Below are 26249 nucleotides of genomic sequence, written 5' to 3'. Positions count from 1 at the left end.
TGACCACCAACGGGCTTTGATCTTGTACATAAGCTCTGCTAGAAGCTTTAACACTTTTGCCCATGTGGAGTGCAGAGAAAGGGGCCTGTATTTAAAACCTACCAGATTTTTGGTTTTAACCCCAGAAGGGGGCACTGTTGTATCCTGATTAAGCAAGGTACATAACCTGAATCGCTTTAGCAGATATCCACCTGTAGAAAGGGGTAATATGTACAATGCTGGTTGTGATGGATAAGGCCACAGCTAATGTGATAACTACGGAGCAGTTCCTGAAGGCACTGCAGCCCTTTTGACAACTCGGCCTAGGTCACTGCCAAAGTGCTGGTGAACAGCCAGATGGCTTTAGACACCCTGACCTCGAGATTGCGGGTTGACACTTCTAGGCCACGGGGTAGCCAAGTTTTAACGAGCTGAAGAATCCTAAGATCCAAATTGAGCTTTTATTTGTTGTGGGAACTTGTGGGAAGTTTTTTGTTTCCACTGCCGCGTTACAATTCTGAAACGGAATGAGCTCATTTGGATGGGCGCTTTGAGTCACAGATCATTTCACACCCCGTTAAATATTTACATGTCACACTCACAAAAGGAATTGTTTTGAGGGGGCCGACGCCATACCCATGCGTGAACTCTGGGGGTGCGAATCCAAACGGAACCACTCCAAAGCCAGGAACCGGGCATGGACGCTGTCGGAATTTAAGATGAGGGAGGTTCACGCCTCGGTTCAGCTGGTGCGGTCGCTCGGGTAAGATTCTTTTTCCACCCTGTGGCATCCCCCAAACTCAAACCTCCCCTTCACAACCCCCCTGCTCCGTGCCTAAAGAACGACATGCTTTTCTTATGAACTACACCATTGGGCTTTGCTTTATTTCAGGACGATAATTGACATCAGGCCTTCCTGTTGTGACTGAGCCGCGTGTGGACATTTCGAGAGTCACAGAGTTGTGTTATGACTCAGTCTGCACCAGCTTCTGTGGGGAGCGTAGGGATAGAGACCATCTGTGGTGTGGAAATTGCTCCAGGTTTGATAGGCTCGACAAGTCACATGACACTTCTGTAAACACAGGATAGGACTGACAGCCCATTCACATTTCACAGGTCCAGTCAACACTTCCAGTTTCATTCATATTGACAGGGTTGACCTGTTTTTTCACTGTCACAGTCTTATTCCTGACATATTCATGTGTGTGATTCACAAGAGATCCAGTTAGGAAGTGCAGTATAATCTGACAGCAGCTATAAAACTTCACACATGATTAATGAGTGGAGTTTACGCTGCTAAGCCTGTCTTACTCTTACCCTCTGCTCTGTGTGAGGTCCTCTTCAGCTTTGTCCATCTACTACATGCTAACGTGCAGCTATGCCTAGACTGAATTTTCTCATACAATTCAGTTTCAGACAAAGGAAAAAAAAAGTAGCAAAAGAGGTTCCACAGCCCAAAACTGTAGGTCCAAACAGCTCACCTTCTCGCCTATCTCACCCTTCTGGCCTTCTTCTCCCATGTCACCCTGCAGGGAAAATAAAGTGCGTCATTCATTGTCGCCCTTAAGAAGTGGTCAGCCTTCCTGTAGACAGACTTCAGACTTTAAGGACATGTATAGACAGACTTGGCACTTGCTGCTGTTACAAACTCATTGGAATCGTTCCTCTATGAGTATTACTGCTTATACACAGTGTTCTCACAATATTACTGTGATTACTGCTGTAGCTGTGTGACAATGTTTCCATGATGTTACAGCGAGGTTGCGAAGATATTAACTGGGGTGCTGTCTGTGTCACCTTTACTGGTTTTCTGTGTATGGGTGTCCCCTTCATGACTGTTGGTTAATCCTAGAGTGGCACTGAGCTGACAGAACTGCTTGATATTCCCCACATGTGCTTGGGCACATAAGGACATGGTGCCACTTGGGAGAGGCAGTCACTGCAGCAATTCTTCACTCTGTGACCACCGGAGGGGCGTTTTCTCCTGTATTTGCCCAGACAAACCACAGCCACTGCAGCCCATTAGCTGGGCAATGCAGAGTGAAAAGAGTTCATTTAGCATCGTGGGTGCTTTGTAATCCTGATTGCTCGGTTGTCCACTGAGGCCTACACACTGCTCTCTGCTCCAAGGACTCTGAAGTGTCAAATTACTTCACTAATTTACTGAAACTACAGCAAAAGCAACAGGATCACATATGTGTAGTGTACTCTCTTGACTCACAGGTTTTGCTCATCTGTCTATGGGTGGACAAAGGTGAGGAGAGGAGTGAGGTCTTGTTTACAAAGTGCCAATTTTTGAAAAATGCTTTTGCTTAAAAGTTGTTGTCCTTGTTCACACTTTGACAGCACTTAACCCCATTATGGTAATGCTTCACACAAAGGCATTGCTTTTCCGGGATGGTACTACAGCTTTAGTATCTGTGCAGCTAATTGCCTAAGCCTATTGAATGCACTTGTTAGAGTCCCTCTGGATAAGTCTGCCAAATGGCTAAATGTAAATGTAAATGTAAGTGCCTGCAGTATCAGTGTGCATTTCAAAACCGCAACAGTGGAAGTTTAAGGAGGCTGTTGTGGTTCATGACCAGTGAGCATGGGAAACCTTACATCTCTACTCATGTGTAGGTTACCTCTACAAATGAACCCCATAGTTAGAGGAGCTGCCATGTACTGTTATCTTTTCTATTATTATTTTTCAGGAGTCTCTTGAACACCTTTTCCTGGGGTCAGGGAGTAATTTTACAGTTTTCCCCGATTCGCCTGGGTTTTTTTGGTTTTTGATTCCATGTGGAAAATGCACTATGTATAGCACTTTGTGACAATCTTGATCATAAAAAATAACAAATCAACAAAAAATAAAATTTGACTGATTGATTGATTGACTATGAACCAATGAGAAAACGTTGCTCTCCATAATAAAACAGTACAATTGGCTAAAATCAACGAGTCATTGATAGCAGAAGACAGCTCCACCCATTGTGAGGGTTCATGAAGCCTCACTTCTCCATCACTGTTCTTTTCCCAGAACGATATCAGACGGCTTTTGTTTCTCTGGCTATGCACTCCAACTCCGAGGATTATCGCCCTCTTAAAACTGCTTATCGCCGTCTCTCGACCATTAGCCAGATGGGAAAACCAGAGTGGAGCGTGAGGCTGAGGGAGGAACGATTTCCCTGAAGCCGAAGGAGAGTTTGATCATCTTAATTGGGGTTTTACCTTTTCTCCTCGCTCTCCCATTTCACCCTGTGGGAAAAAAAGAAGGCGGTGAACATTAAAACAGCCCCAGAGGTTGTGACAGAGGGAATAATGACATTACAGCCCATATGGGATAGATTCTATCTTTGGGCAAATTCACATTAAATTAGAAAGTGGTGCTCTCACATTTCGGCTGGTTTTTTTCCCCTCAGAAAAAATTCCCTTGTGGGTTGACCCACAAGACTTTATTTAACGCCACTTGGTAGGTTTAAAATAAACACCTTCCCATCCAGACAAAATTAACAACACAAAGTTAGGAGGTGCATACCCTAGATAAGTCCTATATTATGAAGTCATACCCACTTCTGATAAAATATCAAATAACATTTTCGGGGTTAGGCGGTAGGTTTAAAGAGCTTCTCAGATATTAAATATCACATTCAGCTGCCTGCCTAAAAGAAATATTATTTCAGTGTTCAGCAGACAGCCACTAGTTTTTTTTTTTTTTTTTTTTTTAAAAACAGATATCCTTTGAACAATGATGGGTCCAGAATGACATGGCTGGCTAGAATTGTGGTAAATCAGCACTGGGCAAAAATGGCAGCGAGAGCAAATTTCCTTCTCCTGAGATGCCGGGATACCAAAATGCCAACTGAAATATTTAAAACTCCTGGATAAATCATTGTGGCCCTGTGGGTGATGCCTTAACCCTAAAAGTGACAAAAATGCCTTGCCCAAAATATGCCTAGAGGGGCCATGACAATATAACACAGGCTTTAGTGCCATAGGTTTGTAAACACCCTGGTACCCTGATATCCCTCAAAAAATACAGGAGCCGAACCCTAAAAGTGATTTCCTTGCAATTCACTCCATCAGTGATTCAGAATAATTACAAGTACAGATCCAGGTATAAAGATGAATGTGTGCTTCTTTCATTCTCTGTCTTTTTAAAGTTAATCAATGTTTTGCTTTGCCTTTCTCATCTGTTTAACTGTGAAACAGTGTTCCTTTTGCAATTTTCAGTCTCTCTTCAAGCCAAGCCAATAATAGCCCACATTGTTTGATTTACTTTTTCTTTTCTTTTACATTTCAAAGCAAGAACACCTTTGTTAGAACTGAGAGAATTTCTCCTCAGTTTTCAGAGAGAGGCTTTATCCACGACGTGAGCAAACGAAAGCAGTTTCACTCAGGTTCTTGGATTCTGGGACTGCGGCAGACAGCCTGGTGGTTAACGTGCTGGAACACAGCACTGGGGTTTGGTAGAAAAATGGTCATGTATTGGCCTCTCGGTATGGAAGTGACACATTTCCACCTCCTGTCCAGAGCAGCGTCCCAGACTAAAATCTGGTCAGGTAACCTCTCAGCAGGGTCAGCAGTAACAAACGGGAAACAACCACGCCAGTAACAGGGGGAAGTCTGGCTATATCTATGCTTACAGCTTGACAGGAGATGGTGTTTTTCAAAACTGATATAGAAGAGGATGATAAAGCTTGCCTGGCCATTTCATATTCATGGAAGATACATGTTGATCATCTAAAGAAAATGATATTTATAAGACTAATTATCCATTATGTAGCCGTGTATAGCAACTACATAATTATAGCATAATGCCTCATAATGTGAGGCAGTATCATTAAGAAATTTTTACCATAGCTGAGAGGCATATCTTGTTACAGATTATGCTAAGTCAAATTATCACATTCATTACCATAGGCATTTTATTTACAGGGGCATATGTGTGTTCTTATAAAGCACTGTGAAGCATTGTTATAGAATGCAGGTGTTTTGAAGGGCCACATAAACACATACATACAATATGCTCTTGAAATAAAATGTGACTGAAAATTTAGGAAGTCCATATTAAGATTGTTCCATAACTAACCAAATAGAGAATTTAAACAAATGTAAGAGATCAGCAAGGACTACACTTTAAAAATATGTATACTTACATTACATTAAAAGTAATGCCTTTAGGTCTCACACATGACATCTAATAAACTGTCATATTCATCGTTTTGAGGCAGTGAATTATGACTGATGTATATATACAGTCACTGTATGCACTTATACACTTAAATCATGGTGAGGTTGATGTATTCATCTGCATAGCTGTAATGCAGAACAAGGCTCTTGCTCGCATGGATATGGTGCAGAACGCCTTAAGCTTATGTAACATGATTTACCTGAAGACTAAAACATTTAGTTTTTGATCCTCCTACTTACCTTCAGACCATCAGCACCAGGTAGTCCTGGGGGGCCTGGCAACCCCTAAAAAAGGAATGACCAGAATTGTCAAAGTGATTGAATCCTAATAGCATAGCAGCTTTTCCATTCTCTGGTGTTCAAATCAAACACCAAACCACCTGGCATTTAAAAAATGACAAAGCCAATAACTTCAGCTGTAATTTTGCATTATAAAGGCCATAAGGGGAACTGAAAAGATAAACAGATAAATATGTTAGCTTTACAGCCTGTAGCTTTGCTTATGTGGCTGAGTTTTTGGTTTGAATGTAAAAAAAAGATAAAAAAAAACTTTACATTTTTTATTTCACATATTATGCTTGCCAAATGATAAAGATATATACATTCATAATTACAATGACTTACATTATTACCCACACAAATATTGGAAATTTGAGACTTTCTTTACTTGCAATACTGTATCCTTTGGTCCAGCTGATTTTCCTATACCATGAAAGCCCTAATGACATAAGAAATGATCTTTGCTGAGTGGTCTTCATCCCTCTCAATGGTGGTGTGGTAGACGTTAAGTGTGTGTTCGTGCTGTGCACTTGAAACGAAGCCCAACCCTCCGATCACCACTGTCAGACCCCTTTTGATTTCGCTGATACTCAGACACTTGGCTGAATCTTTACTTACATTAGGCTTCCACTTGCATTCCCACTGTCTGTGGTACCACTGACTCATTATAACAACAACTCAGCTAACCTTTTAACGACTGCTCATTTAAAGGGAGGAACTAGCCTTTTCATTTGTTTTGCTCATTTATTAACTGAAATTGGCCAAATAAAGACACACGTGTGTGTGTGCATGTGTATGTCTGTGTGTATATAATGTACATATATACTTTACATAAATATATAATGTGTAATAAAATATGAATCTGAGTCAGAATGAAAAGAGCATGTAGATAACAGTAAATCAATGTGCATATTATATGTGCACTCAATTCAGCATGAGAATATGAAAAATGAGTGGTAACTGTAAACCCAGGGGTTTGGTGTCTTTGAGACAGTGAGAAGCGTGTCCTCTGGGCAGCGAGTAACAGGAAGCAGATAAGAGCGCAGACAGGAAGTGGCTGATTGGATTCTGTAATAGAACCCAGACAGCTACCAGATCACTGCCTGGGGCACATCTGCCGTCCGCATCAGCCCGAACGGGACAATGGCCTTCTGTCCCAACCAATCCCCTGTGTGTGCATGTGTGCACATGCGCTTGAGAGTGTGCATGTGTGCCTGTTCTGCGATTGTCCTATGGCCGGTATAATTTTAACACACCATTAAGGGTTGAATCAGAGTTTGAGTCACGAGAGGATACAGTAACTGTGCAGCTGTGGAGGGGGTTAGAGATTCAGTGGGTCCCGATGAGCCCATGATTTACTTTTGATTATCTATCTCTCAGTGCAACCTGGCTTTCACATTGTGAACCGGAACACCAGATATGGTCTGTGGGTTGCTCTATGAGCATTGACTGGATTTCTACACAAGAAAGGTAGGTAATCTGTAATGGGTGTCGACTAAAATGGAGCACAACTCTATTTTTTAAACCCAGTGAAAATAGCCCACAGGCAGAGAACACGTGCTAACCTATTCATTTTGTGAAGCAAAGCAAACCCTGTCCTTAATATGTGGGAGGAAACAAGGTGCTAATGAAATGAACAAGGTGCACCCTCCTGTGCTCTTGAGTATGGATGAATCAGAATGAGGTGACACCAACTACTGTGGAAGTACTGTTTTCACAATGTGGTTGTAATGTTATAGGAACATGTTAACAACAGGAACATTGCCAAAACGTTGCAGTCTACCTTATAAATATTTGCACTGCTTTGACTGACTTCAGTAATGTTTTTTATTCAGCCGTTACAATATATGTATTGCACATCATCGAATTTCAAAAAATGATTCAGATTCAAATGAAGATTCGGATTCAGTTTGGAATCAGAGGCAAGTGAAGAATACCTTGGGTCCTTCGGGGCCCTCTGGTCCCTGTAAGAAACACAAAAAGAAAAGGTGACATTTATAACATTTATTGGTTATGTGGAACTGGCCACTTCCAGCTCAGCTGGGCCTCATGCATTCAGGGCAGGACCAGCAGGCTGTTTGGATGAGGACAGGAATATAATCAGCCCTTTGTATTTTATAAAAAAAGAAGTCAAATGCAACTGAAGGAGCCTGCTGGGTAAAATGATGACTCAACAATCAGAATTTGCTACACTTTCCATTTGCTTGAGCTGAAATCTGAGTCTGTTTTTTTTTTTTTTTTTATTTTAGCATGGTGATTGCCTTTTATGATATTGTTCTCTGGCTGGGTAACATGCTGTGAGATGTATGGATGGATGGTGATATAGAAATGTATTAGTATCTATTACATTGTGTCATCAGGTTTGAATATGGGAAATAATGCCACGGTTATGTTGTGCAGTAAAACGACTTTACAATTTCCATTTTACAAGAGATTAGCAGATTGGCTCATGAGAACTGTAGTCTTGTTGACCAATCAGAAAGGACTTCGGCTTAATAGGGGTCCATTTACACAGTGCCTGCACATCACTACATTCACTTGATAAAAACTGCACTTTGGCAAACTCGCAGAAATAAAACAATTTATTATTGAGATTTCCATAAATGTTCAGGTGGTTTCTGGTCTTTCATGAGCTGAGGCACACTGTAGCCATTGGCAGGCCATGTTTAGCTGTAAAGTCTCACCAGTTTAATAAACTATGAATATCCCATACAGTGAATGCCACAGCACAAAGGTTTGTCATCTTGATAAGCAGGGTAAAACAGTTCCTTTGCTTCTCTTTCTTGGTTTTTTCACCAGGTTTGACACGTGCCGTTAAATCACCTCTCTGCCCGTGCCTAACCACGTCCCTGACCAATACAATGCTACTGTGCCTACACAACAGTCAAAACCACTCCCGAGTGCCAGAGTCAGCTGTCAGCAAACACTCAATGAAACAGACGCCAAAAACATCCAACAACTGTCCAAACATCCTTGTACTTTGCTTTTCTAAATGCTTACGCAGGCAAATAGGCTTGTTTTAATACTGGGTGTATTAAGATTCCCGCCGGTGTGCCTTTAATTTGGCAGTCAGCTGTAAGAGCATGCAAACGGTTCCCCGTTTCCAGCGGTGGTGTCCAGGCCCTCCGAACCCTGGCCAGTGGCTGTGGCAAAGCCACGCTGATCCAGGAAGCCACGTTCAGAGGCCCCAGCTGGAGAGGCCATCAGACCCGGGCTCGGCGCCTTGCGGGTCTGGTCTTGAGAAGAAGAAGAAGAAGAAGAAAAAAAAAAACAGACCCTACGCTTCAGCGCCTGAGTGACAAGGGAAAAATTCTGCCACAAAGCGCCACGCAGCTCTGCCTCTGGCTGAGATGACAGATCTGTTGACAAATCCAATTAATGCGTGTGGGCTTCAGGACCAAACGCCATGGCGGGACGCCGCGGCTTCCACACTCGCTCGCTGTGTTCCTATGGGCAACCAACAGGAGCGGGGAGGAGTTGCCTGCGGGGGGGGGGTATCTCAGCAGTCAGTTCAGGAACTGGATGATGCCATTTGGCACTACATGAGGGATCCGGGGTTGGGCAGGGGGGGTGTTTTGGGGCGCTGTGCCAGACAGTCGTTAAGTGCATGTGCGGTGGAAAGCTGAAACAGCTCGGGCCCTTTGATTGATCCGTGCTCACGCCATTTATTCCAATGTACTCCCAAAGCGTCGGTCGGCTGCAGTCTGAACAGTGCTGTGCGTTGGGATCTAATGTCTTTGAGTATGTCTGTGTGTGTATGTGTGTTTGTGAGTGTGCCTGTTTGTATGCCTGAATGTGCCCAAGGTGCGTTTATCTGTGTGGCTCTGTGTGTGTGTGTGTGTGCGAATCTGTATGCCTGCGCCTGTGTGGCTCTGTGTGTGTGTGTGTCTGTATCTGTGAGTGTGTCTGTGTGTCTGTGTGTACGTCTGTGTCTGTGTGAGTGCCTGTGTGTGTGTGCCTGTTCATATGTGTGTGTCTGTATGCCTGCACCTGTGTGGCTGTGTGTGTGTGTCTCTATCTGTGAGCGTGTCTGTATGAGTGTGTGTGTGTGTGTGTGTGTGTGTGTCTGTATGCCTGTGCCTGTGTGTGTGCCTCTGTGTGTGTGTGTGCTGATGCACTGGCATCAGCAGGGTGCAGACCAACCCTGTGCTTGCCAGGTCTGGCTCCAGCAGTCACTGCCCTCTACAGGATAATGCCATTACTGAAAATAGATGGACAGATTGATTTCCTGTTTCCTCCTGTAATGGATTTTATATTTATCTCACGCTGGCAGGGATGAGAGAGAGAGAGGTTTGAGTTTCTCACAGCCAACTAACTCCAGAACATATGCCCTAACAGGCACTCTATCTCTTATCTTCTGATTGGTCACCAGACTCCAAATCACCTACTTCCTATCTTGAAACACCAGACTCCAAATCACCTGCATAGCTGTCTTTGACAACACACCCCAGAGCAATATCCTGAAAAGCTCACTCTTCTTTCACTTGTGGTTACACTATAAGTCCAGAGTTTAAAAAAAATTGTTCAGGGCTAAAGATTGCTTCTTCATGCAAACTATTTCGTTTTCCTTAGGCAGAAGTTAATGGATGATGCCTTTCGGCTCTGCCTCCGAGCTTAAATTTTTGGACAATTTTATCTCAAGAACCAGGCTTTCCCCTCTAGCACCAAAAGGCTTTTGTTTGTGATTATAAGGATGAAAAACTCTTTTTGGCCTTCACAGGCAGGGCTCAAGGCCCTTAAATGGCAGCAGAGGGCCATGTGCCCCCCCCCCCCCCCCCCAAAAAAAAGGAGGCAGCAGCTGTGGAAGCCCAGAGCCCTGTGGATAAGGCAAAATCTTTGTCGCTTTCAGATTTGTTCGGAATGATATGTGAGAAGATATCAGCTGCCTGCTCTTAGTTTGCTCATCAAAATTGGATCACCATGTTTTTAAGGTCCAACGAAAACGGTCCACTCAGTTCAAAACAGGCAATGGCGCACGGGTTTTAGGATAAGGCCAAACTTGCTCACCGTTGATTTTTAGCCCTGTCAGTGCGACTCAGGGAGGAGATCAGCCATCTAAGCCATCACGTTGTAAAAACATGTTGACATCCAAGCCACAGTGTAGCATCTCCAGTCTGAGTTTGGTGCATCTAAAATGCATTGAAAACAGAGCACTCATTACTCTAAACTTCTACGCTAGCATGAAGGCATGCGTCCCATTAGTGGACGAGTTAAGTAGCTGGTGGTCCGAGGGAGGCAGGATGCTTGGCACATTGACAGAGGGAGATAACTGTGAAATTCTGATGGCGGTGGCTTCTCCTTTAGTAATTAGCGGTGGGGAATCCAGCCGGCGTCCCACATTTAGCTCTCAGAGAGAAATTTGCTTCGCTGTTGCTATTGCTGACGATTCTAACCCGTCTGTGTGGCTGTAACACACCCTGTTATGCCCACTGGAGTTCCTCTTCAGCCGAGTGATATTGTTTCCTTCTGTCACACTCTTGCTCAACAGAGCAGTGGGAGCTTTTACTCTAACCAGCCCCACATGGCCTGGATTGCCTGGAATGCCGTGGAATTTGCTTCCTTTCCTTCGACAGGAGCATCTACAGCTGTGCCACAGATCCCTGAAAATAGCTCTAATAGTGTTACAGTGATCTCCTGCCAGGCTGTTACCTTCTCTGCAATTTAAAGGGTTTATGGCAATTTTCAGATTGCTACACGAAGTGAAATTCAGCAGGTAGCTGGGCTTTTTGATGAGGTGTCGGATCTTCTCAGCTCCATGCTCTCTGAAAGACCACAGCTATAATCGCATGAGGGGCACTGGGGGTCACCAAAAAGGCTATGCTAACTGAGGTTCTCTATGGGTGCTTAATAGTTATTTATGTATTTATTTATTCAACCTGGAAGGTCAGCCGAGAGCTTGTTTATCATTTACAGTGATGTGATTATGTGAAGTCACTGTAAATTTGCAGGGTTAACCCCCCTACCGTTTCTTTAGGTGCCATGAGATCTTAAATGACCACAGTGAGTCAGGACCTTGGCTCAATGCCTTATCCAAATTGTAGTGTCTCCTACAGCACAGGGTCATCATCCCTGTGCTGGGATGTTGGAGATACATGGGACAAAGGGGAGTCTGCCCCCTGCTGGCCCACTCACACCTTTTTTCAGCAGCAGCTTGGTTTCCCCTGGAGGTCACCCATCTATGTATTAAGATACTGAATTTGATATAAAATGAAAAGCATTCTTAACTGGACAGGAGCCTGGCAGAGTAGTTGCTACCCCATGAATCCCTTTACAGTATCTTCTAAAATCATCTGTTCCTGCATCATTCTTTGCATCAAAAAATACAATACAACTAGACCTGATATGTTCATAATGTCATTATGGATGCTTCATACATACTTGCATAACGATCAGGGAGTGCATGGATTTGAACACAGTGGCCACTAAGTGGCTCATCAAGAGTAACAATCCAAAAACTGTCAGGATGTAGGAAATGCCCTATGACATAAAGTATTATGGCTATGATTTTTCTGTGATGAAAGCAGTATAGGATTGGGGGGAAAGTTGCTACCTTGGTCTGGGCACAAGTGAATACATCTCAACCATTGCAGCAAGGCCTAATGACTCAAGCTGCCCAAATGCCTCCTTTCTGGCCCCATAACTAATGGTGAATTTGAGAAAGAGATCACACCCCCATCACCCCCACCCCCCAACCCCCACCCCCACCCGGCACCACCTCCTAAATTTGGGAAACATCTCGTAATTCAGAGCGCCTAAAAATTCTGTCTCTGTTCTCTCACTCTTGATGTGGTGGAGCGTGGCATTCTGTGTATTTTTTGAGCAAACGATCATTAAACACCCTATTTGCTAGACACCAAAAGTCAGCATCCCAGCGTAGTTACTGTAATTGGAACAGCTAGTCCCCTTTGATGCTTTTCATGTGTGAAAACACAGACTTTTTTTTCCCAGCGACTCATGAAATAAGGATCTATTGCACGTTGAATCACAGTGAATGAGGGTGATGACTTTCCACATGGTCCCAATTTTAAGTAATGGTAATGATTTCATGTTTAATGTGAGCATGGCTACGCTAAACGAAAATGGCAGCTTCCTCGACAGCCAGTCAGTGAATATGGAACTGCTGGTAGAAAAACTAGAACTGAGAATGAAAATGCACTGTTCAACATCTGGCCTATCTACCCTTTTCTGGCAGAAAAAGGTCCTACTGGTTCAGCCTGAGGAAGCCACTAATTCAGAGTGCGAGTCAGTCGGTGAGTCTGTTTCTAGGGTTGCTTCCTCCAGTGGCAGCCAAAACACTGCTGTGAAGTACTTACTGTAAATTACTGGCTTTAAAATGAGTGATTATTGTGCGGCTGGTTGTGCTTCTATTAAAATAAGATTAATTTATTTCCAAGACCAAGATGGATGTATTTCCAGTTGTAGCTAAATGACTAAACAGGAAATCAGTACTTACAAAAATTTCTCGGAGACACAGCTTGTCACAGATTTTTAAAGTTGTTTCCTCTTGAGAGTGAGGTTTTATTCATGTTTACTTAGCACAACAACGTCCAACTATCCAACTATCTTTAAAAACAACTTCATAAATGAACCAACATCCATCTCAAATTTCCTTCGGGATTAATAAAGTATTTCTTATTCTTATTCTTATTCTTATTCTTATTCTTATATCAGGTCTTGCCAAACATTTAAACAAATAATGCTCTGAATCTTATTATAGCTACTGTGATCGTTATACTATGATTTTCTGTGATTTCCATACTTTGTTTATATTTGTGCATATCCTGAGATAAATATCAAGAAACTAACAAATGACTCACTCAAAACCTAATGTAGTTTGGCCTAAGCAAATTAACTTAGTTATTGTTAGAACTCACATCTCATTTTCATTAAATTTCAAGCTTCACCTTGAATAAACCCTTTGACCGCCTTCATAGAAATGCACAAATCCATCCACAAAAACCGGACTGATCACAATATTCTCAAGATGAATTTTGCATTTCACTCTGCCATTCATATAATAACTGCTGCTGGAATCTTTCCAAAACTGGTTGTTCTGGACAGTTTATCCCAGAAATGATGAATAATAAACAGCTTACCATTGGTCCTATCTCCCCTGGCAGCCCTGGGTCTCCCTGAAAAAGAACAGTTGACACAAAGTGTCACGTGATTTAAAATTCCATTATTCATGTCCAGTTTGCGCAGTATGGCACAGTGTCCATTTGAATGGCTCTAAACTTCCTTTCAAAGGCTGAAGGCTCATTTTTCTGGCCTGTTGCAGAGTTCAATCAAGTGCATGCAGTTAAAAAACAATTTTTTGATAACATATTATAACATATGCTTATGTATGGTGGACAACCATAATTCTATGGTATGGCTCACAATATTTCTTCCATAATAATCCTTCACACACTACACTCAATACTGAACCTCTGAAAGCACAGTGTCCTAATCATGGGCCCACAACAACGTGGCAATGGAAGAATGCACTTGGTGACAAGTACTACTTTCCCATAACCTCAGATTTCTTTTTTTTTTGTTGTTGTTTTTACTGTGAGGTGTCAGTGAACATTTCATAGTTTTCAAAGGCCTACAAAGCAATGAGCCCGACCAATAACGCCAACCTATTCCAGAGTGTTGAATGTTCTGACATGTTATTTTCGGTTTCCTTTGTTAAACAGTTTTCACGAGCTCCCAGAAATACCACTTTCCATAAGCCATTAGCGCTAAATAGTCCGGCAAGACGATTAGTGGTTTTCGTCTCTTTTTAAAGTTTTATTTGGATCGAGAGAGATCCGGTTTTAATTAAAATGCTATTACATTTTTTTTCTTCAAAATAGGCATGACAGCCTAATTTATTCACTTTTGGAGGTTTATGTTATGAGTCAAACCAGGCTACGGGATGAATGGGCATGTTCTGTCATGACATGCCCCTGGTTATATTATATACACACTGCCTTGGACTTTCACTGCCTGGTGTTTCACAATGGCACTTGCTCTAAGCAAGTGTTAAGTGAAGTATGCACTAATCAAGAAGAGATGGAAAAGTCTTTTGGAAAGGTTTTGCTTTGTTTCAAAATATGCAAATACTGCACTTCAACACAATGTTGATGTACAGCAACTGGAGGCAGAACACAGACATAGAGGCATACCCAACACTTAATATTTCAACACTCTCAAATTGAGCCTTCCCAGACAGACTGGAGATCTATTTGGGTACTATTTTATTTCAAGACTTTATGACAGTAGGTAGTTGGGAGTCTTTTCAAGTTTAAAATGGAATGGTTCTTAAAATGAATTGCAGTAAGTTGAACCATTGGTAGTCTTGCTCACAAGAAATAAGTAAAATTTTGTGGAAAGTCAAAGCAAAAAAAAAAAAAAACTGCATGCCAAGAAATGGATTCTGAGAAATACCATTTTTCAAAATAGGAGGACAATCCATCACAACTCCGCCATTGTTCAGATTGTTTTCACTGGACAATTTTACTTTCTGAACCTTCAGAGACTTCTGCTGACACGTGTACACATGCATAACTGTGTGTGGGTGAGTACATACAAGGAGAGTGACAGAGAAGACAAAGACAAAACAGCCACTCGTGTCTTACCGCCAACCCAGGCAATCCTCTGGGGCCATCTTTGCCCGTGTCGCCAGGGGGGCCCCTTGGTCCCGGTGGACCTGGGGGACCGGGAGGCCCTGGGGGGCCAGCCTGGCCCTGATCTCCCTGTATAACAGGAAGAGGTAAAAAAAAAAAGTGTCAGAAGATGATGGACAGATTCTTAGAATATAAGTCATTCATGTATAGAATGGAAGCAACAAGTGTACAGAGAAAGTACTAGTTGTATGACTGCACTATGATTATTAAGGGGGGATAGAGGGAATGAGAAGGGATGGAGGGGTACTTCCTCAGAGGACAAAGAGAACACAGAGGTCTGAGACTTTGGTGCCATCCCTCAGAGGTGCCATCAATATGGCTCATGGTAACATTTTTTTTTTTTTTTTTGAAAGAATGATTGGTTAAATACTTTCAGCTTTCCACTGAGTAAAAATTCCTCTTGGATGGAATTCCTGGGTGGTATTACTATCAATTACCCTGACTCATTTCATTCTCATTGATTTTCCTGTAGTGATGCAGCTTTATCATCAATTAAAAGACAAACATATTAGTAAGTGTTACAAATGAATGGTCTTACATAAACAACCAATTTTCAAATTCATTGAAGCACAGAGACACATTTTATTAACACTACATGTATATTCTATTATTGCTTGTGTATTATGTTCCAATTCACACACACATTTTCTGATGTGTTACTCACAATCTATCACTGAATATTTATAATAGCTAGTTTTTGAACTGAGTTGCCTGCAAGTGCCATTAATGGTGTAAATATACTGAGGAGGTACTGAGGGAGAGAGATAACAAAATATTCAGGTCACAGAGGGGGGCATGAATTCTACCCATCCAACCCTGATCTTTCAGACCAGGTTCACATAATCCAATGTGTTCGAAACAAATGATTAGAAACTACAGTCAGGTGTTTTTTCAAATTGTTTCACAGCCCCATAAGTGAACTGAATCCAGTGATATGACCATACTTCACATCTCTTCAGATCGAGCAGACAGACATGGGAGAGGAAGGGGTTAAGGAGGGCAGCTGAAAGAAGGCCCACTGAGGACAAGCGCTACCTTAATTAGCCGGCGATTAATGAGCTGCTGATCAGCGGAAAGAAAGCCGTGATTGATCTTAGGGAAGACCATCTGAGCAGGTGTGTGAGGTCAGAGGTCGAAGGTCAGAGGTGAGAGTCGGGAGTTCGGAGAGGAGGAGATAGCCAGCGGAGGTCCCAAAAGAAGAGATGAAGGCAAGAGAATAGATTAGGAGAGCAAAGGAAAACGTGATGAGCGCCTTCTTTGCTAGGAGAACCACACACTTTTTCCATGACAGGGACAAATTTAGGGTACACAGTTCAGTTGGAGCCCCAGTCTCTTTTAACCCCCTCAACAATATTCAGACATTATGGAGGGCAAACCCAAGGAAAAGGGTGAATTTCTCTGCAATGAAAGCGCTATTATTAACACAATGAATGCTTAGCGCCAAGTCAGACCCCAGGAGCAGCACAGTCCAAAACCAAGACAAGCAAAGAGAATGTGCGACTGAAACTGACATTATTATTTGTGTTGACCTCTTTCTGCCTGGTAAAAACTTAGGGACACTTGACCAATCTTGGAGCTGCTGCCTGTGAGATGAAAGGCCAATGTATTATTCATTGAAAATGAATGCTGTTAACTGGCCTGTGCAATTACAGCCATTTCTAGGGTACCAAATGGGCTTTTTGCATTTAATAACACTTGAAATGAAAAAGGCTCTTGAAAAAAATTTCCACCAAACCGTTTTTAGAAAAGCATTATGCCACAGCGGATTATCATTAACTTTCCTGCTGATGTTCTTTCCATTAATATAACACTGACGGGCAGTAGCTGCACCATGCTCCGGCTCAAAAATGCAATTAGTCTTTGAGCTATCTCCACATGACTGCTTTTAAAAGCGACCTCTGCCTTCTGATGCCTGGTACTTCTGTAACTCCCTGGCATCTCGAGTGGAAAGAGAAAGCAAGAAACGTATTTGTCATGGTGCTGACGACTCACATCGACTGGACCCGACGGATTGGTCATCACAGAACAATGACTATCGACATTGCCAGGAGAGGTGGTGGCAAGGAGCTTGGCTTGTAACGTGAGGGAGGCACTGCTGCTGTATTCTTGGGCAAGATGCTTCATCTAACTCAGTCTGGTAAAATATTCAGCTGCACAAATGGACAACATATAAGAATGTAACCGATTTAAGTCATCCTGGATCAGAGCATCCGCCAAGTTCATAAAGTTCCTAACTGATTATTATCTGTGAGCAGTGAAATGCCAGGCTGCTAGGTCATTGCTGTTTCAGGGTGTGCTGTCTGAGGGCTGGCCTGGCTGCTAGGCCACGCCGACAAACCTTTACAGTCAGGATTTGATTGCTGTGCAAAGCTGCCAACGCAGGGGGGCCAGGTTGTCCCTGGGGACACACAGCAAAGGGTGATACCAAAAGGGAGACAAGGACAAAACACAGACCAAACAAGGGTGCGGTATGACAAAACAAAAAACAACATACTTTTCCCATTGGATTTTTACAAAGGATAATAAATAACATCTGGCTTGATCACAATGCTGAGACCCATGACACACAATCAGAACACCTGGCACTCATCACAATCTTTTCACTTGTCAAATGGTTCTAATTCAAGTCCAACTGCAAACTGCTACAAGCAATTAGTTTGTTATTCTCGTTTAGAAGGCACTTCAAAACTCTCAGTTAATCACGCCCAAAATCTCATCTGAGCCCTGAAACGCCTTATGAGGAAACCCATTTTTTGGGTACGCTCTTTTAAAATTTTATGTCTATGAATTCAAACTACCCTGGGGCAATGTGCTTTCAGATTTTCTTTACGGCATGCCAAATCTCTATTGTCAATGCCAGCAGCAAGGAATTACTATATCAAGTAGTATGCATCTTAATATTGAAAAATACGGATACAACATGCCACAGTGTTGTAAATGCATCAGAGCTGCAAATGTTCTGGCTGGAAGCTCTCTCCTCTTTAATACGGGTGATTACATCACCAAAGTCAGATTACCATGCAACATATGGACTGGTTTGTGCTTTCAACCTACTGAATGCAATTCACTCCACACTGAATTGGTGAATATTTGAGTTTTGCTTCCTTCCATTCCTTTCTGAAAGGTTTCATCTGAAATAGGGCAGGACTAGCAGTGGCAGCCTCGGCACTTAGCTACCATGCTATTCCCTTAGCTGCCTGGCTACACATGCCATGCTATGCCTTCAGTTGTCATACTAAATTCTTAGCTGCCATGCTACAGTCTTAGGTGCCAAGCAACTCCCTTAGTCGCTACAAACTTAACTGTATGCTCTACACCATTAGCTGCCATGCTATGTCCTTTGTAACCATGATACACTATGGATCCATCACTGTTTGACTCACTGTACTCACATCCTGACTGTTCAGCAAACAGACTAAGACAGACTGGCAGAGTACAGAGTAAACAGTATTAAGTATTCATTATTAACATGGGAGTAATTGACTTGTTTTATTTCCAACATCAGTCAGTTGCAGGGGTAATCTATTTTTAAAATAATAAACAAGGAAGCTAGTGAACTGTTTTGCTTAACAACAGCAGTATAGGCCACCATGTATATGTATGTATATGTAGCGCAAGCAAGTTGGATGGAATAACTATAATTCAGCTGGCTGCCACCTTTCAACTGGGACAGGAACTTCTATTGACTTGTGGCTAGTGAGATGTGCTCTTTTCAGTAGTACGCTGGTTACTATAAAAGTATTCCAATTTTGCATTTCTTTGGTCGACGAGCTTCACTGCAAATTCTTTCTTGACTATACAGGCAGAACATTAACCTCTCAGACTTTTAACCTATAAGATCAAATTTCTCATTTCCACATAATTACTGGATTTGTTTATGAAACTGTAACTAGAAAGAAAATGAAAATTGTCACTGATCCAGCATGTAAATGTCAAGACAGCTGAAAGGCAAGCTGCACGCGGTACCTTGATTGATAATTTTATGAATCAAAATAAATAAATGGCTTATTGATTTGAGCATAAAAAGGGCCATGTGGAATGTATACATGATCGGAGCATATGGGATTCATTATACACTGCATAATCCAAATGTCAGGCCTTGGAGATACAGTAATTTCCCCCCATCCCGCTGCGCGTTTTCCTAACAGATAAATGGCAGGATGGAAAAAGAAAAGACTGAAAAACGCCTCTCAATAAACAGAGGTCTATCTCCTTCCCCCTCTCTGTGCTGTGATAACTCAAAAGACATGCCTCATTAAGGAAGAGGTGGAGACTTGGAGATGGAAACGCACAGTGGAATGTGTTTCTTCTGCGTGAGACAAAACAAATATTAGAAGTTACAAGGGCTGAAAAGGTAAGACCACTCATCTGCCATTTGGGACTGCAACATGAGAATAAATAGGGGGGTGGTCACTTTAAAGCTAAGTTAATATGTCACGTCACCCAATCCCGCTGTCAACACCATTCCACTTCCCATCGCGCCTTTGCAACAGTGCTCATCGGACCCGTTCACGGGATTTCTCAGTTTCTCTCCTCATGTTTTATAACTGGTTTGAAAGATCTGTTCACAGACTGCTCTAAATATAATTTCCCCACACCTTCTTTTTTACAAGAGGCCAGCTGTTAAAATGATCCCTCACAGATCACCACCTGCTTGGTCGGGGTTCTTGTGCTGCTAAGTGCATCGAAACTCACCACATGCTCGTCAGGCAGTGCGGAGTAATGGCAAGGTAGCTGGGCTATTAAGCAGTAAGTTATGGATTTCCGTCCCAAGCGGGACAAAACTGTTGTGTCCTTGTTCTCATGACTGGCTGCACGAATACATTGTAGGTAGGTTTCTCCAAATAAACGAATCTGCTACACAGATGTAGCCATATCTCCTAGCTAAGGGAGAACGGACTTCTCTACCTTCAGCTATTTCCCAGAAAGCCTTTGATACTGTACCTCCTACAGTCTTGCCTCTGAACCAGAATAGCTGCTGTGGCTCAGGCTGGGCTTTTAAGTGTTCGCATAGTGAGACAAAATTTCATTCAAATTTGTGGTGCATGTTGGTCAGTGTCTGGCCGTACATTGTCCATCATATGAAAACAGGAAGTGCAGTAGGGTACGAATCAAAAACAAGTCAACGATATCCCCCATACCACAGAAAGTGGTGGAATTGATTGCCTGTCTGTAATAGGCAGATGGAAACAAGTCATTAAAAATACAATACTATATTCATTAAAATTGTTCCATCTTGGCTTTTCAGCTTCATCTGAGCACACACAATTCCACTGGGAGGATGAATTACAAATTCAATTTAACAGAATGATCCCTTCATAGTTATCATAACTAAGTTCTCTCATCTACATGGGGCAAAGCGGTTTTCAAAATGCAAAATTCATGAAGATAATCTCATGCTTTGTCTCCATGAAAATGTAATAAGGTCGTTAAAGTTTTATGAGGGGCGTCTGGTGCAATTAGGACTTTATTTGAAAGTCCCTCAACTGTCAAGAATCTGAATTCATGACATGCATCACTAGGGCAGAATGCAAAACAGACTGCTCAATTCATCCACATTCATTGCCCCCATTAATAAAGACCCGTTAAACTTTAGGGGTACAGGGTTTAAAACAGCTTAAACCACATAATCACTACACCCCAAAACCAGCTGTTGGCTTTAGTGCAGAGGTGGCTTTATTCCCTGATCCCTCCTTCAGAGAATGAGCAGCAGCACCATGGTTACCCTCCTGTTTGTTTAAACAGAACTTGTTTTAATAGGTGTTTTCATGACCTTTGACCCCTTCAGCCACTGGCTGGTCCAGGGCAGTGACCCCTGCCACAAAGCAGTTGGGGCCAAGATTACCACCCTGCAGATTCACAAGGTTGGTTCCCACAGTGTCCTTTGACTCCAATGAAGTGAGGATTGTGGGGGATCTGAGGAAACTTTGAACCCTTCGATGATACCTGCTCTATACCTGCTCTACTTGCCCAAATTGCAAGTCCAGCAACTGCACCATTTTACAAATTCCACAGTCTCTGGATTAATACATTTTATGTACTTTTGTTTCAGTTTTTTTTTAATTTAGCTGAATTGTGAGATAATTGCAGTGAACGAATTTCTGCAGAATTAATTGAGGGAATTGATTCTGTAACCTGTATGTGTAGCCTTTATGCTATCGGTTTTACAGCAAAAAATGGAAGGTGAAAGTCCTCCAAGGCTTCACATCTAATGGATCAAACAGCCTTCAGCTTTTGTCTCTGAAAGCTACCCAGCTGAGAGTGAGCATCATTTCTCCAACTTAAGCATCATCCTTTGATCAAATCCTTCAAAACTTTCCTCAGTTTTACACAATCCCACTAATTAAATTCAATATAATTTTAAAGTCATTAAGACTGCCAGAGGATAATCTGATTTGGTGGAGGGCATATTTCAGCCAATGTCTCAAAGGTGCCCAGCGCTCCCTTGACTGGGAGCAGTTATAATAATAATAAGCTAATTAAACCAGCGCTGAGCCTCGGCTGTGCTGGGCAACCAGGTACAGTGAAAACCTATTTATCAATTTGGTGCAATGAACAGGAGGCAGCTGCAGTTTCCTCTTTCACATTTTGGCAGGAAGATAAACGGTTTTGCATCACGGTGGAAGATTTCATTTCCTGGGGTAAACAATCGTACCAAACGATCAATCCTATCTGATCACAGCCGGCCCTCCCCGTAATCAAATTAGCCAATCTGGAGAACCCATTCATGGAGAGCCGGAGAGTATTTTTTCCCATTTTGCAGTGTTTCGGTGTCGTGTTGCCAGGTCTCGACAGAACGGTTTGGGGTCACCCTGCCTGTTTCTGTATTCTGGCCACATTGGAAGGGGAGCTAGAATAAGGGCAGTGAGATTCAGGGCAAGTATGTCGACTTGCTTCTCAAAGACCAAAAAACTCAGCTTTAACACCAGCTGGAAGCTGATTTCTCCTCCTGACACACACTACATCTTTAATGAAGAAATGTACTACCCAGCCTTAACAGAACATGATGGGACTTGACTATGTAGGTGTGATACAGCTTAATCTTAGGGTATATTTGCTCATTGTTTTTTTCTGTTGGTCCACACACTCTTTAGAAAAGTGCAGGTGCAGGACATGCAAGTTAAAATTGTATATTTAACATATGAAGAATCAAAGTTTAAAGAAGGAGAAGTTTCGTGGCAATGTCAAGGGCATTACAAATTGTGGGATTTGAAAGTTTTGAAAAGAGAATTCTTCTAGTGCAATCTTTTCTTCATGTTTAGGGTATTCATTGTGACACTGCAAATAAACTAGATGTTATTAGAGAAAGCACAAAGCACTACCAATCTTCTGTTGAAATGTACAAACACTATTATTTCCTGACTGTGCTCATAGCGGTACAATAACCATAGCCCTGTACTGTACAACACTGCTTATGATCACTGGTTACCACACTACTGTACTCTACATCAGAAAATCAACAAAATTGACTGGTATGCAAATTAATAACAATATGGTACCCACAATATGAGATTTTTGCCTGAAAAACACAACAACACAGTTGCTGACTACTGATGACCTGAGTGTTAGTCTGACCCTAAACTTTTTTTTTTCGAGAGCTACTCGTAGCGATGTTACTTGCTGCAGTGACAGGGTCTCTATAATGTATTTTTAAGCTTGTATTGTCTTGCATGACAAAACAAGTGCCATTTCTGGAATCCCGTGCATTTTAAAGCGCGCATTCCGCCAGGAAACTCCAGGAGTGCGGCATGCCAGAGAGCCACATGGGCTGAGAAGCAGAGTGACAGCTCGGAGCGGACCACGTACCCGCGGTCCCTGGTCGCCTGGATCCCCCTGCAAGAAGCAAGAAAATGGATTATGAACGTTGGAAAAAAACAGACCGTGGAGGCCTAACTGAAACCATACGTATCGGGGGCAAACGATACCATCAGCCTCCGAAAAAATTCCCTCTGCGGTCGAAAGTAAAATCCCTTATAATAACACAGACTGAGGCGGAGGGTGGGGGGTGGAAGGGGAGGGGGTTGTGCTGGGGGAGAGAGCATCCAGGACAGACAGCTCTCCGGCAGTGCATTCGCCACACGATTGGACCGTTTTATTGGCCACCCTCGGGGGTGAAACTGAGGACCTGAACCTGCCTGCATGGGGGATTTGTTGGATCGTAAGGGAAATCGAAGGAAACCGTGTTCTTATCCGATTCCAGCCCAGCGGCAAGAGTAGGGAGGGCACTGTCAAAAGTCCGGTGAGAGGGTCAGGTGATTCACGTGGGATGTTACAAAGACGCCTCATCACAATGACGATGGGGTTCAGACATCTCCTCACTCCCAAACTCACTTACCAAAAGTCATCAAGGTGTTTGATTAGGGCACTGAGATGCATAGAGATAATGGGCTTGCCAACCTATGCTCAAGAGAGTGTCTTGTTTCATTCTAAGCCAATAAATTAAAGATAATTGACCAATTATCTTGCTCTGTTTGCTCAACTTGACCATGTGTGCAGGAAATCCGCTGATGTAATGTGCAGACTACAACAGCATGTGCATGGTACTGCTATAAAGGAATGCCACAACAAGATAGAACCACAAAACGGTCCACTTGTGGATTTTGGTTACTTCCGAACCATGACTGCTACTACTATATATTCACACAAACTCACCCCTTTCATTGTCTCAGATATTGAGCAATGATGGTGCAACTTGATTACCACACCCAAAGTGGGTGGTTTTTTTGTCTTCTGTAAGCATTGGTTTGTGTTCATCACAAGCAAATGTTGACTGGCAAGACTAGTAAGATTAAAAATGGAAAAATAAACTGAAATTAATTGCATTGACTGAGAAAACCACCTTTAAATGCCTTTTTTTCAAAATCCTTCCGAGCTGCATAAAGTTCCAGCGTTACTGCTGTTTGTGCTTAGACTCCTGAAAAAGCACAAAAGGCTTCAGAAAGGTGGCAGTGTTTGATTACGAAGGTCGTGAGAGGGCCGCCCGATAATCACAGAAGCACAAACGAAGCCGCGTGTGAGGGATTAAAAATCCCAGAATGAATAAGTCTAATCAGAGAAAGGAAAAAAAAATCATTTCAATTTATTCTACCGGGGGACACAATCATTCTCACAAAATGTTCCTTCCATGCTGAAACTGTACGCAGCCTGCTTGCGCGGCATCCCATCCTTGACGGCGACCTTGAATGGCCGACCTCTGTTCCGTGCCGCGTACGTACGGTGGAGTGTGCACAACCATGTTCGCACAGATGGCGTGGAAAATGATGTTTGTGCGCCTTTAATCTCTCCAGGTGGAGCGTATCGGAGAGGACAGGTACGCAGTCTCGGCAAACCTATAAAGAAGGTGGTTCTTTTTTTTCCCCCTCCAATTTCATTTCCTTTATTTCTTTAATGAAAGTCTGCTCAGCGAGGCATGGGAATACGCGAATGCAGCAGTGTTAGTGCGGCGCACCTGTGGCACTGCAGACAGCGCGGGGATTTAGATATTGTGTAACAAGACTTGGGAGGGGACGTGACTTTGTGCTCAAGCAGCAACTGCGGAACGTCACCCAAGGTACTTTTTTAAAGAGCAATCTTAATTGGGAGCAAAACTTTTGGGGTTGATGGAATGAGAATGAACTTTCAAATAACAGCACTGTTTGTTTACTGTACCTTGTCTCCTTTAGGACCTGGTGGACCCTTTGGGGGATAAAAAAAAAAATCAGACACACAGGTACACAGAATGACAATTAGTGAGGGATCACTGACGGAGAATGCTTCACAGCAACTGCCTCTTCCCAATGCATACATAACATATTCATAAGCACAACATGAGAGTAAAATACCAGTCATGGGTTATTGGTATTCAACATCCGTAAATACATGCTTCACAGAGCATATCTTTCACACTGATTGCCAAATTTCAGATTTATCATATGCACTCTTGTATGGGCTGTCAGACACATACAGACATGCAATGAATGCTTTATGTGGCTGTTTTGTCATTCTTCTGTAGTAGTAGTACTTGTGTATACATTACAAAGCTACAATTGATGTAATGGTACTGAGTAATTATGCATTAATTATTAACACTTTAGCTTTATGACTTACAAAGAATGATGTAGAACATTAATAATTCCCTACTGAAACTATTACAGGGACATATTTTCAACTATTGGCCTAGAATGTAGGCGAGAAAAGGGACATCTTTTTGGGCCTGAGTACAAAATGCAGCAATATCTCAGTGCATGAATCACAAATGTAAAATCTGCAACTCATCGCAGGACTAAATCAGTCATGACTAAAAATACTGTTCTATAAAGGAACGTTTGGTCAAATCAAGAGGAAATGTAATTACCTATTTAAATTCCAATGTTACTCAGTTAGTGAATTAGGTCTCCTGAATAGACTCACCTAAATGTCTCGGTTCAGGGTGTATCTGTAGACACAGGATGCAGCCAATATGCTTAGTGAAATATGACAGTCTTGTGACACAGTTAAGGTCAGACAGATTTGTTCTAATGGAACACGGTTTGAAAGGGGGAAGGATTCGGTCACTTGAAGCGAGACAGACTTCAGGTGGTCACAGAGACGCTCCGGTGACAGACTGGAGGAAACCCAGAGCCAAAATCCTCCTTGGTTTATTGCAGAAGAAGGCAATCTGGTTATACCGACCCACAGCAGCAGAAAAGCTAGTTGAATAAGTACCTCGAAAAGGCTTGAGATGAGCATATACACACACTGTGGCAGAACACAGTGTCAACCAAGCAAACCTTTACGCTTTTAAACAGAATGACTAGTGACTTTCAGTTAGTTATCAAGAGTACATCTAGAGACAAGGTTTGCTAAATATTTGATGAATGAATTAATGAATAAGGCTACAATTTAAGCAATAATTAGGTTTAGAAAACTGAATTAAGCACCACAGTAAGAATGGCCAGGGACAAAAAGCTACAACAAGCAGGTTACACATAATTTCTTGAATTTCATTTCTTGAAAAATGTGCCAAATGTGAGATACCTGAGTTCATTCAGTAAGCAGTTGTGGCCTTATCAGGTTTGGCCAGAAACCTAGGAAAATGAAACCTATTGTATGTAATGATTGGTATAGTATCATAAATGCACCAAACCAAAGTTATGCATGAAAGCATGTGAGTATGCAAGCGAGCAAGAAAAAACAGAGAAAATATTG

General features: G+C 42.4%; 1 protein-coding gene across 4 annotated transcripts in view; it reads right to left on the bottom strand.

Moving 5' to 3' along the window:
* The window catches only part of LOC118769595 (collagen alpha-1(XXV) chain-like), a 151615-nt gene that overhangs the window by 38316 nt on the left and 87050 nt on the right, over window positions 1-26249 (bottom strand). For 3 of the 4 annotated variants that reach the window (XM_036516777.1, XM_036516778.1, XM_036516780.1), the window contains exons 5-13: window positions 24732-24758; window positions 22890-22916; window positions 17422-17481; window positions 15036-15152; window positions 13530-13565; window positions 7371-7397; window positions 5395-5439; window positions 3193-3219; window positions 1461-1505 (exon numbers count right to left, since the gene is read on the bottom strand). In XM_036516777.1, the coding sequence (XP_036372670.1) occupies window positions 1461-1505; window positions 3193-3219; window positions 5395-5439; window positions 7371-7397; window positions 13530-13565; window positions 15036-15152; window positions 17422-17481; window positions 22890-22916; window positions 24732-24758 (411 nt within the window). The remainder of the gene's footprint in view (window positions 1-1460; window positions 1506-3192; window positions 3220-5394; window positions 5440-7370; window positions 7398-13529; window positions 13566-15035; window positions 15153-17421; window positions 17482-22889; window positions 22917-24731; window positions 24759-26249) is intronic. The other variant, XM_036516779.1, reaches the window with a different exon arrangement.

Source organism: Megalops cyprinoides, chromosome 22 (genome assembly GCF_013368585.1).
Source record: "Megalops cyprinoides isolate fMegCyp1 chromosome 22, fMegCyp1.pri, whole genome shotgun sequence".
Taxonomy (NCBI): domain Eukaryota; kingdom Metazoa; phylum Chordata; class Actinopteri; order Elopiformes; family Megalopidae; genus Megalops; species Megalops cyprinoides.
This window is presented reverse-complemented; position numbering and strand designations above follow the sequence as displayed.